Source organism: Solea solea, chromosome 1 (assembly GCF_958295425.1).
Source record: "Solea solea chromosome 1, fSolSol10.1, whole genome shotgun sequence".
NCBI lineage: Eukaryota > Metazoa > Chordata > Actinopteri > Pleuronectiformes > Soleidae > Solea > Solea solea.
Window position 1 is genome coordinate 31,405,246 of NC_081134.1, and position 12,641 is coordinate 31,417,886.

At 42.7% G+C, this 12,641-nt stretch overlaps 2 protein-coding genes across 4 annotated transcripts in view; both read right to left on the reverse strand.

Annotated features, from left to right (window-relative positions):
- Positions 1–12,641, reverse strand: part of apodb (apolipoprotein Db) — a 313,363-nt gene that overhangs the window by 72,978 nt on the left and 227,744 nt on the right. The gene's annotated exons all lie outside the window — the stretch shown is intronic.
- The window catches only part of LOC131470795 (rho GTPase-activating protein 21-B), an 87,915-nt gene that overhangs the window by 68,220 nt on the left and 7,054 nt on the right, over positions 1–12,641 (reverse strand). Inside the window, exon 1 of one of the 2 annotated variants that reach the window (XM_058646802.1) lies at positions 6,992–7,832. The exons of the other annotated variant lie outside the window; for it this stretch is intronic. Within the exon in view, the coding sequence (XP_058502785.1) occupies positions 6,992–7,075 (84 nt within the window). The 5' untranslated portion in view covers positions 7,076–7,832. Of the gene's footprint in view, positions 1–6,991; positions 7,833–12,641 lie in introns of those variants that run through there. 2 annotated transcript variants of the gene reach the window in all.

The following is a 12,641-nucleotide window of genomic DNA, read 5'->3' on the forward strand; positions in this document are numbered from 1 at the left end:
GACTGCTGCTCTAGTTCTGGAAATTCTAATAATCATAACGTCAAAAAAAATCATCACCATAGCAACTATGGCTCTGCCAATCTGCCCGTCATATTTTTACAACCTCACCTCGAGAGACCCAGAGTGAGAACACTTGTAAATGAAAACAACACCTCACACACACACGGGCGAGGCTCCTCCCAGCTCTGCCTGCATTGCACCAAAGAGCTGCTGCATCTTTTCTGAGCAGGTTTATCACCAGGCAGAGGAGAGGAGGAGAGACTCCACTCTCTATTTCCCTCTTAATCTGGCTCGTAAAATTATAACCAGCTTGAAAACATTTTTTTTATGTGTTACCAAGGTTACACCCCAAGGACAAGGTGTCTCCCTCTCTCTCTGTGTGTGTGTGTGTGTGTGTGTGTGTGTGTGTGTGTTTGTTGACGCGAGTCTCGGGAGGTTTATTATCCATTTTCAGAGGAGTAACCTCGTCACTGCGGTGCTGTGTGCACATGCGACGTGGGGATTATGTCTCCATGTGGACGCAGTGGGGGGAGGGGGAGTGGGTGAGGGGTGTTTAAGTGTGGCAGCGTGAGGTGAATCAGCATTCTGTTCACGTCGCTCCTCACTACAACAAAAAAAAGAAAATCAGCTGAGGACTGAAGAATGTAGCGGGCTCAAATTTACAGCCACGGGCAAACGTGTCCAGAGTGTTTGATGAAGAAACCCCCCCCCCCCAACCTGCAGCTGCATGAGAGTGACAATGACTCAGCAAATATTAGACAAAGCAGGGGTTTTCTGACACGACTCGGCACATCGAACTCTTTTTTTTCTCTCGTTTATAATTTAGCCGTCTTTATACATTAACACGTTCACGTAAGCACTCTTTTGTCAAACGGCTTCTATAAATCATTAGACAGTGTAGAAATTAACTAGAGCACAAAAAAAACATGTTTCTAATAAGTGCTGAGTGCTGCGTGAAACCGGATCCTGTCGAAAATGTTTCAAGGTGCAAGTCAGAGGTTTGTGTATCTTATGTCACGGAGCTTAAAACCTGCCCTCTGTGTATAAACATTAACCTGTCGCTGTGGGAGGTGAGTCAAGTGATACGTCACGGTTTGCTGCCTCGGTGCATCTTATTTTCTCTCTTTCTCTTGTGTTGGCACATTTTGTGTCTTCATTTTCCCCACACATCTTTCTGATGTCTGGTGATTTTGAGGTCTCAAATAAGATCAGATCATCTGCATGTGAATCATAATGCAGAATCAGGTAAGGTAAGTCCTACTTAATAAGAAAGGCTATAAGAATAAACATGGCAACAAAATAAAACTTTCCCTTTACAGTCTTTTTCTTGTTTCAATCAACAAAAGTCTTCCTACAAGAAGATGTGCAAGATGTGCTCTGTGCAAACTATAAACGCAAGAATAAGACGACGACAACAGGGGAGGGGTGGGGCTATGACATCAAGTTGTGTACAGGTTGTTGTTTTTCAAAAATGTTGAGATTTGTTCACTCTGGGACCTGGGTTTAGGGTTCCCATTGGATAAAAACCAATAAAAAAATGTTCTTGTGTTTAAAGGTCCTTAAACTCATGTGAACCAGCCACAGGATCAGACCTGAAGGACTTTTTTTAGACTATGGTCATTTTCTTCTCTTTAGTCTTCATATTTTGGTGTAGACCAGAGGTGTGCAACCTGAGGCTCAAAAGAAACGTTATTTATACAATACATTTTTGTTACTTGTTATTTAAAGATCAAGGCGATAAATGAAAGTGTTTTCATATTTGGGCTACTAAAAATATGCAGTAGGAAGTATGAGAGCAATAAAAAAGGCCTACACGTGCCAACACTGTCTTTTTCTGGTGTTTTCCCATGTAAACAGGTAAAAACGGCTATGAAATGTAAATAGTTTGTCCTTTTAGTACTTCTTAAATGTCATAAATGCAACAAACCACAGTTCTTTGATATCTATAAAACGTATTGCATGATGTCATCTTCCTTTTATGAGTCAATTTTATTGATTATATGATTTTTTTGTGAATTATATTATATTTCATACAGTGTAGCAAATCCTTCAGATTCCTTGATATTTCAAAATCAAGAGCACAAACAATATCAGTTGAATACAATGAAAATACAAAGTTTAAAAAAAATTCAACAGTGTCCGAGAATAAAACCAGACAGAAAAAACATCCAGAGCTCACCAACGGAGGAATTAAGAGCATGAAAGGCTTCCCTAAGGGAATTGTGTGCCACATAGACACATGTGCTATAGCATGATGCTGATTAAAGTTTTGATTTGGAAGTTTTATGGCTGTCGTGTTCCCTCCCTTTCTCCCCCCCTCGCCCTCAGGGCTGCTTTCAAATGCTAATGGGGGACAATTGTGCGGACCAACAGCCTGGAATTCCTCCTCACAAAGAAGAAATGGAGAGAGAGGAGAGAGGAGAGAGAAAAGGGGACAAACACACAGACATACACCAGATGATAGTGGACTGATGCACATCAGAGGCCAGACTCACTGTCCAAACAAGGGTTTTGGTACAAAAACACAGAATTCTCCCAAAGATAATTCAGGCCAAAAAAATTCATTTCTGAGAAGCTTGAATTCTTTGGTATTTCTGCAAAAACTCAAGTTGATCAAGTGGAAAATTGTTTGTCAAATCAGTTGTTGTTTTTTCATTCATCACTTCTCCAAGGCTACACCCAGACTATTCTGTTTTTGTTTAAAAACAACCTGATCTACATAACCCCGGTTTTTAAAGTGTTTTAATTATGACCACTAGAAACTATGTTGCATTGTTATTGTTTCACAACATTATCACTCAAATTCTCAAGAATAATCCTCCCTTAAACAAAGAAAGCACCAAAGACTGTATCATATTGGCTTTTTTACCCACATGGAAGTAGTGTTTTGGGAGCACTAACTACCTTGTGCTATTTTTGGAAAACGGCTCCCACGATGAAAAGAAAAGTATATTTTTATGTATATAACAAATTTACAACTTTATTCAAGCTCTTGTTCTTGCATTCGACGTCACTATCTTTGTCTTCTCTTGGTGCTTTTCCACTACATGGTCCCACCACACCACGCCTCGACACAGTTGGCGGAGTCATCACAGCAACACAAACACACAAACTAGTGACTTGTAAAGCCATGTGACTTAAAGCTGTTTTGGGTGTAACTGAATCATTAGAATCAGCGGATTAAAAAAGATTTGTTGACAGAATCGTTCAGTACTTCCTGCACAGTCACTGAACTGAAATACCACTGAACGTGCTCGTGATTTGAACTCACGATCAATCACCGGCTTTCAGTAGTGCTGTTGCAAAATACACTCCTATAGAGTCCTCTGTTAGATATTGACATTTTAGACATTCCCTTTGCTAAATGTTGGAGACTAAGGCACGATTTCGGGGATTTTTTTAACTGATTAGTTGGACATTGTGTCAATTGTGTCGGACGTCGCGCTGATGACTCTTCCAATGACGACACTCTCTGAACAATCAGTGGCCAGAAGTCTGTCCACGTCACATTTAAGTATCGGCTCAGCTCGCTTGGAATATATCACTGATGGAAAAGCAAAACAAAAGTGCCGTGCCGAGGCGAGTCGAGTCATGGCGGGACCATGTAGTGGAAAAGCGGCATTATATTTGGAGTTTGTACACAGTGTGCAGGCTGTGTATAACAGCATTTTGAGTCCTTTTGGGGGTGGGATTTGTGTTTTTAAGAACGAAAAAGAAAAAGACTGTATCGGGGAAAGTTCTGTTTCACGTGGATAAGGTCCGAGACAGCAATAAAAGGACACAAGGACACAAGGAAAGCCCTTCCTGCTGAGTTGGGTGTGGTCCATCACTACAAAGATGTCAGGCGACGTAGTCCTCACTGGGCGAAGCCGCCACTCCCCCCATTTTAAAAGCAGCGAGCCAGGGGAATCCAAACAAAGAGAGAGAACATGCACATAAAAAAAAAATCCAGCCAGCCAGCCACCTCGGCTCACCCCTCCCTGAGACAGAGAGCAGGTGGGCCAATTAGAGTCCCCAGGGCCGCCCACCCCACCACCGACCCACCCAGATGCGAGCGAAGGCCCTGTATAATTGGTTTTCTCATGTATGAATTATTAATCCCGGGTTGCTCTTTGAGGATCCTGACAGCGCAGGGTTGTGACAGCGCACCCTCTGACATTCAGACGTTCTTGTTTAACCCCCCCACGCCTGAGCACATTCCACATAAATAGAAGTGCAGTGATGCTGTATATAGTTGTTTTAGTTAAAAAAAGAAAAAACATTCTCAGTGAGATGTACGCCACTTGACTCAAGAATAACTGGGCTTGGGATGCAGGCTCAGGACTGATCACCCTTTAGCTGGCCGCCTCTGGTGAGGGTGTAATAGAGTGAAAGATCTAGAGGAGCACGACTGATGATGTCCCCAGATTTTCAACCTAACCCCCATTCACCAGTCAACCTTTCACCAATGAAAGGATATCAACGTTGTTGTTGTTGTTTTGAAATCTCTGAGATTTGCGCGTGAACAAAAAAGTCCATCCATCTTCTACCGCTTTATCCTCCACATGAGGGTCACGGGGGGGTGCTGTGCCAATCTCTGCTAACATAGGGCAATAGGCAGGGTCCATCACAGGGACACATAGAGACAAACAACCATTCACTCTCACTTTCACACTTAAATTTAGAGTGTCCAATTTACCTAAACCCCCTTTTGCATGTTTTTGGACTGTGGAAAGAGGAGAACATGCAAACATGCAAACTCCATGCAGAAAGGACCCTGGTTCTGACCGGGTCCTAAACCAAGGTCATCTTGCTGCAAAGGCAAGAGTTCTATCTCATCATTTAGGGACGATGTTGTGTTAGAGCAAACGTCAAATTTGAAAGTATAATCCAGTGGTGGATCAACAAAGAAACAAACAGTGGAGGATGAACTGGTCAAAAATCCACATGAGATTCTGTTTCTCTAATAACGTTGGGACTGCAACTTTAAATATTCTCACCGTCTGATGATAATTTTTAGATTTTTGGACTACATTTGGATTGTTTTGTGAACATGTAACCGATCGAGCGCACCAACTCTCCACAGGGTGGCATATTAATAGAGCCGTGGCCTCACAGTTATTGGTGGCAGTCGTGTTGATTCCCTGGCTCCTGTCTCGTACCAGGTGTCGGCCTGTAAATATTTCATGAGGCCTCTGTTGCTGCTGCTGCACAAAGGCCGTTCTTTAAGGATCTCTGCTGGAAACAGAGGCCTATCAGTTCGGCCTGGGACACAAACAATTTTCAACACTGCTAAAATTAAATTAAATTAAATTAGGGGAAAGGGACAGGCCTGAGAGCACTTTCTGGACCAGACTTTTTTTTTTGTTTTACTCCTCAACATCAGACATTCCATGGCAAAATGAAAAAGAGGAGGAGGAGGAGGAGGGGACGTGTGGTGCAGGAAACAATGACTCGTCTGTGCGAGGATCCAGTGAAAAAGCCAAAAAGGCATGTCAGAGATATGAAGTGTGAGCGAGGGTGCCAAGTCGACTTCAGTGCATATGGAGACAGATGGACGCAGACACGAAAGACACCACAAAGACCACTGTATGACAGGGAGGACACATTCATGCGTGCGGATGTGAGCTCCCAAATAAAAACTCTGACCTTTACACCCCTTGCACTTTTAACATGTCGTCTCATTAATAGAGGACAGATTCCACTGTAGCCAGGCTTTGATCACAACACTTGAATGTAATACGGGGTAAATATTTTCACGTTTGTGAAAGACGCAGTTTCACTGACAGAAATCTCTTCAGTTGTATTTGTAGTGGAGCCAAAAAAAGGAAAGTGATTCCAGTCCAAGAATCACTTATTAAATGGTTGTGATAAGACTGAAACATTGAGAGGCTGAGCCACATGAAGCCTCTATGCCGGACTTGGTATGCGAGAGCAGGGACACTCAGGGGTCAGCGTGCCAAGCACTCCACGGTCTCCATTTCCACGCTGCACTACTGAATGAATGCCGGCTATTAATACTTGAGATGTCAGGCATGCCTTTCCTGGAGAACTCCAGGGAGCAGCAGGGGACACAGAGGGAGGAAGGAAGGAAGGAAGGAAGGAAGGAAGGAAGGAAGGAAGGAAGGAAGGAAGGAAGAAGAGCTTGTGAAAAAAGACAGGGAGAGGTGAAACAAAATCAAAATACAGGTAAATTAAACCCAAATATGTTGCACATTCAGCCACACCAGCAAGGACTCTTGAATACAAAGACTTTGTGTCTTTGCCAGTGTTATCGGGCATGTTGGCCCCAGCTCCCAAACTAATCTTTTAAATACTGAGTATCTGCCAATACCAGATCCTAAATCCGATATTGTATTTGCCGAGATAGCGGAGTCGTACAGCACAACTCGCCATTTGTTAGATAAACCAAACCCTGTGGATGTGGCGCAACACGGCATTCAGCCAAAACGGCGGAGTGCTTTCACGTTGACTTTCTGCACGAATACCAACAAGAGTTGTAAAGTTACCGCAGTGTGCGACAGCTCATTGAGTCAGTAATCCACATTCTAATAGTACACACGTATGAGAGCGTGTGTCAACTCTCTCATACGTGAGAGCGTACGTCAACACCCGACGCTTGTGTTTGCCGATCTCCAATCAGATAAAAAAGTCCAGATCAATTCCAACGCGACACTTAAGATCAGTATTGGGAAAACATACATCCATCCATTTTCTAACACTTTATCCTCCACATGGAGGCCATGAGGGGTTGTTGTGCCAATATGCTGGGTCACGCCCTGGACAGATTGCCAGTCCATCACAGGGAGACATATAGAGACAAACAACCATCCACTTGCACTGTCACAATTAATTTAGAGTAACCATTTTACCTAATCCCAATATTGCACGTTTTTGGATTGAGGAAAACCCGGAGAAAAAACACACAAACCCGGCAAGACACCCAACTTTGTGGCCCAAAAGCAAAAACAACATAATGACTTCAACTGAATGAATTGTAGGGTGAGCTGACCTGATCGTTCCAGGCGCAGTAGAGATTGCAGATGAGGCCCCAGTTGTTGTTAATCATACAGTCGAGAACTTTAAGATGAGCCATTTTCACGTTAGACTGGAGAAATCCACGCTCCACGCTGCCCCCAGACACCTGAACCCGTCAGTTGTGTGTGTGTACTAAACCCCCGCAGTGCCCGGCGGTGGCACCCTGCAGGCAGCGACGCTCATCGCTGCCACCTTGACTGAGAGGTTGGGCATGAGGAGGCACAAGGGGGAATAATCAACAGAAGGCGACCGGGGCATATTTGTGCCCATCATGGAGCCCAGAGGGTTTCCTGTCAGCTCTGGCAGTCGCTCCCAGTCGTGCTTCATTAACACTGATTAACAATCCGTCCATCCATGCCGCACACAAAAAAGCACAGGGGAATTATCTCGTACGTAGTTGTGTCCTGAGAGGAAAGCATTTGGTGCTGCTGCAGCAGAAGGCAGAGGAAAAAGACGATGCTGCAGACTTTACTCGAACTTGTCATCTGCCTCTATCTACATTTTGGGATGTGTCCCTCTCTCTTTCAGCCTCTCTCCCTGCGATGATGGTGTCTTGTCCCGTCGGTCTGTGCCTCCCTGTGCTCGTCTCTGCAGCAGTACAGCCTGGTACAGAGGCAGCCGCAGCATCACAGCAGCAAAGACTCCTACACACACACACACACTAAATCAACGCGAGTCTGGTCGCAATGCAGGACACGAGTGGGGACAGAGCCATCTCCATCTTCGGGACACATCCGTCTCCACGTCCACCACCTCAAATTAAAGTTCAAGTGAAGCTTTAGAAGTTGTTGTTTTTTTAAATTGTCTGTTGAAGAGCGACACAGAAAAAGACTGTGGAGGCTCAAAACCTGACCTATTTTATCAAACACTGTGCCACCACATAACTTACTGCATGACTCTGCTTTAAAAGGAGGAAGACAAAAGAGGAATGCTGCAGCCCCCACCACCTCAGCAAAACTCCCATGTCAAGAAATCAAGTAAATGAACGTCCAGTTTAAGACTTCCTCTCGCCGTGGGACGTCAGCGATATCAAGCTTGTGAGAGGAGAATGAGCGAGAAACGACTGGATGCCAGTAAACTGTTGTCTGGGGTTTGTTTACGCTCCTTCTTCCACCCCTTTGATGTCGTACGACGTCCAGATGGTTGCGATTGTGACATTAGCTGAACAGCGGCTTCGTCAGCGAGACGCTCTCTGAACTTAATTCAAGAGAAAAACGCCACGACCAATTAGCAGCCCAGGAGTAGCCCAGAGGCCGGGATTTTAAAATATGAATACACATCCTATAAAATACCCCCCTTTTGTGTGTGTGTGAGAGACATGACACTCCAGGCTTCGTGTTATACTGTAGCGTAGCCTGTATAGATATAAATATGGAAGTAGCCTCCTGTTTTGGAAAGTGAAGCCTCGGAAGTAGGAGAAAAGTTGCGGTTATGCTGTTGGTTGAAAAAATCGAAATCGATTTGATTTAAAAATAGTTTCCTGAAGAGTTAGCAGTCTTAATTGCTAAATTTGGGTCTTCTGCAACAGCACATAATGTCAATTTTGTAAAATTATGTTCCCATTTTGAGGAAAATAGTGGACAACATGTGACTGACAGCTAATACAGTCTAAAGCAGGCAGTAAAATAACAGCATAATAACCTATAAACAACAAGGACTCCAAAGTATTCTGTTTTTACAAAACAACCTTGAAAGATTTCTTGAGAAAAATAAATGCAATTTTGAACAATATTATGCCTAAGTTGACCATTAGGACATGTGCATTACAACGTACAGTTGACAGTGGATCTCCAAGAGGCACAAAACAATAATATAGTATTTCACAAATTCATCCGGAATGGACCCTCTGGTGGGCCGATTCCGGGCCGCGGGCTGTACGTTTGACACCCCTGGTCAAAGGGGTGTCTGGCTGTAGAAGAAGACGACTTCCACTCTTTAAATAAATAAATCTCCAAATGAATCCAACACCACAATAAGAACAACCATGCAAAAGAAACAGACAACAGAGTTGTCCAGTTCCCCCCTGAAGCCAACCAGGAAACAAGAATATAATGATCATTTTCCAGAGGAGTTAATGGTCTCAATCGCTACTTTCAGGTCTTACTTTTGTAAATCTACATTTTACATTTAAGCATTGAGCAGACGCTTTTATCCAAAGAGCCTTACAAAAGAGGAATAAGCGACATAGAAGTCTTGGAAAGAAGTCCACCAGATAGGAACAGTGGACTGACAAGCGGGTGAGAGTGCAGAAGTAGATGGTGCAGAAGAAGGGGGTAGGGGTAGGGTAAGTGCTAGGACAGAAGATGCTCTTGGAAGTGCTAGGTCTTCAAGAACTTCTTGAAGACAGACAGGGTAGGTCATGTTCTGGTAGGTCATTCCACCAGTGTGGCTGGTATTGTTGGTTTACAGGTGACTTCTGTGACCTTCTGTTTACAAAACGTCTCAGGTTTAAAAAAATGGGAGTTCAGATTCCTGAAGACCACGTCACGACCCGTGGCCACTTCATAACAACGACACCAGAACTTACTTGTGCAACACTGAGAAAGTTATTTCTGAGACATAAAAAAAGAAGGGCAAAGACAACTTGAGTAATCATTCAGACACAAGACTCGACACTGGGTCAGGAGGCTACATACACAGTCTGGTCAGAAAAGGTCAGCCAAGTCCCACAAACCCGCTCTCCGTGACTGGAAATGACGACCCTGGGCCCCCGCAGCACACTATCAAAGGAGCAATCGGGGGAGGCCATCACTCACTGCTCTCCTCTACTTGCCCCCAATAACTCCTTAAAACTGGGGCTCCAAAATCAATGTAGGCCAGGGAATTGTAATGAAAAGCGAGAATGCGCGTTGATGGTCCAACGCGATAAACAGGATGGAGTGACTCTACTACAAATTGTTTAGATTTGTGGAGGTGTTTGAACGTTCTTCCAAGTCCAAATTGCCAGGACATACACACAGTTAAAAACATATTCTCTGCATCACAGGACAGAGCAGCACATGTGTCTGACACCCTCACACTGAAGCCAGGACAATCCAATTGACGGCAAGTTATGGATTTTGACTTGTTCTTTTGGACACAGACACAGTTAGTGATGCACACATCGTCCACATAGTACTCAAAACAACAAAACAAGAGCTCATGTATGGGTTATTATATCACGAGGGATGAGCTGATATGATACAGGAGGATTGTATTGGTCAAAATCCCTGTATCGGGTCTCAGAAGGATCAAAAAGTTAAGTCCAATAAAAATCCAAAAATCCCACATATACAGTAGCAATCAACAGAATGTAAATACATTTAAATGTCTTCTTTATGGGAGCAGAATGGCGTTTTGAAATGGCTGTAGGTGCTAAATGCGTTCATATTTTCACAGTTTAAAATGTGTAAAATGTCTGTATTGGTAGATACTTGAGGTTGTGGTGTCAGTATAGAATGAAAAAATTATTTATTGCAGATATTAATGACTACAGGTGTGACTTAAGTTGCAATAGTAGATTTAAACTTAAGATAATTAACTATTCTGCTGTTTTTAATGAAAATGAGCAGAAAAAGAAAGAATGATCTTATTTACTCTACCCCCTTTATCCCAATTCATAAAAAAACTAAAATAAAAAGGGTATTCAAAATTGTTAAGGGTATTGCGCCAGTAAAACAGCAAAAATGTTATTGCTTCTGTTGTTACGATTTAAAATTATCCTTATTTGTTATTTGTCTACAACCATTATCTGTGTAAAATAAGGGATTTTTTTTTTACCCAAATAGCCCTTAATCCGTCGACTTTAACTGACAGCATGTCACATAATATCCAGTGGTTCTCGCAGCAACTGCAAGGCCCCAATTAGGTGGTTGTGGTCAATTTAAAACGATTATATTCACTGTCAGACACAACCGAGTCTTGACATGGAGACGCGTCAGACACCAGCGAGATGCCGGGTGCGTCCAAAACCAGCGCAGCTCGACCGTTCAGTGGCTTCTCTGCGAGTCCATTCATGACATCAGTCAGAGTCATCAGCGCGTCCTCGACCGTTCAGCCGCCGATGTCCACAGGAAATTATGTGGTTTCCTGCCGAGAACTCAGCGCCGACACAAACTGACAGATAAGCAAGCTGTTACATGTAAGACTCAGCTGGAAACAAATGTTTCAGTTTGATGAACACAAAACATAATATCAATATCCTCATGGTATCATTTCAACTATAAAGTAACAATGTTATATCAGTGTAACATAGAACCAGATTATTATTTTTATTATGACGTTACTGTAATTGAGTAGGTTTTTTGTGTACTTTTACTTTGTACATTTTTAAAATTTGGAATATTACTTTTATTTTTAAGTATGTTTTTTGGAAGTACTGTAGTGAAGTACTTCCAAAAAATATCCGTTAATGAGTAAAAAATTACTCATCATTCTCTGCAAAAAGAATGTTGAGGACAGGTAAATGAATGATGATGAGGACAGGTGAATGAACGATGAGGACAGGAGAATGAACGATGAGGACAGGTGAACTGGCGTTAAGGTCCCGGAGTGAGTGACATTTGTGACCTTTGACCCATTTGGACTGACACATTATGTATTTACATATTTTATTTTGTCAGCACTTTAATTTGGAAAGTTTTGCCTTTAATTAAAAACAATTCATGTAAGATTTGTGTTCCCTTGTCCTTTTTGCACGAAACAAGAAAGAACCTTGTTAAAAAAAAAAAAGTAACTTAATAAGATACTTTTTTACATTTTTAGACAAGTACTACCTTGTATTTAAGTAAAATGTTATCAAAATAGTGGTATATTTACTTGAGTAGAATATTTCAGTTCTCTTTCCACCTAAAGTGAAGACAAACGGCCCGACATCATTTTCTAATTATCGTTTGCCAGAAACAGAAAGTCTGTCGACCTGATTGGGGATTGAATTTAAATTTACAATATTACCCGTGGATGAGAACATGTGCTCAGTGCGCACAGATGTCCCTGGCACAGATATTTATAAGCCAGCTTACAGAGAGTTACGGTTACTCCATGCGTCCCATGAGTCTCCACCCAAACAGCAGGTGCCATCTGCAGCGAGAGGACAGAGGAGCTCTCCCCAATGAAGGCTTGCATCTCCGAAGGTGCGGCCTTTGGTTGGCACAGGGTCCCCAAAACAGGATCTCTCTCTCTCGGTGTGTTTCCGTTTGGTACAGTAAAGCAGGGATCAGCAAGTAAATGTGGTCAAGGGCCAATTCTTTTGTAAGTAATTGATTATTTGTGGTATCTTCATCAGACAAAGTGTCTTAAAACGTCAAAAACCCTACATTTGCTGTACTTAAACTAACAATAACGTGGATGGAGACAAACATGTGTGAGACACATACTCCTACTATTTAGATGTTGATAATGAGTTTAGGCTAACTGTCAATTCTAGCAAAAGAATCTAATTTGAATCAATTCATATTTGTTTCAGAGCTCTGGACTCATCTATCAAGCCTGTGGGGTGTCAAATATGAGCGGACAGAGAAGGAGGAGGAGGAGGGAGTGGGAATATTGCTTTAAGAATCAATCTATGCACAAAAACCGAGCTTGTGACGTGTGTGTGTGTGTCATGTGCTCGGAGCCAAATGAGGGCAAGTGTTGACGGCGGAGCC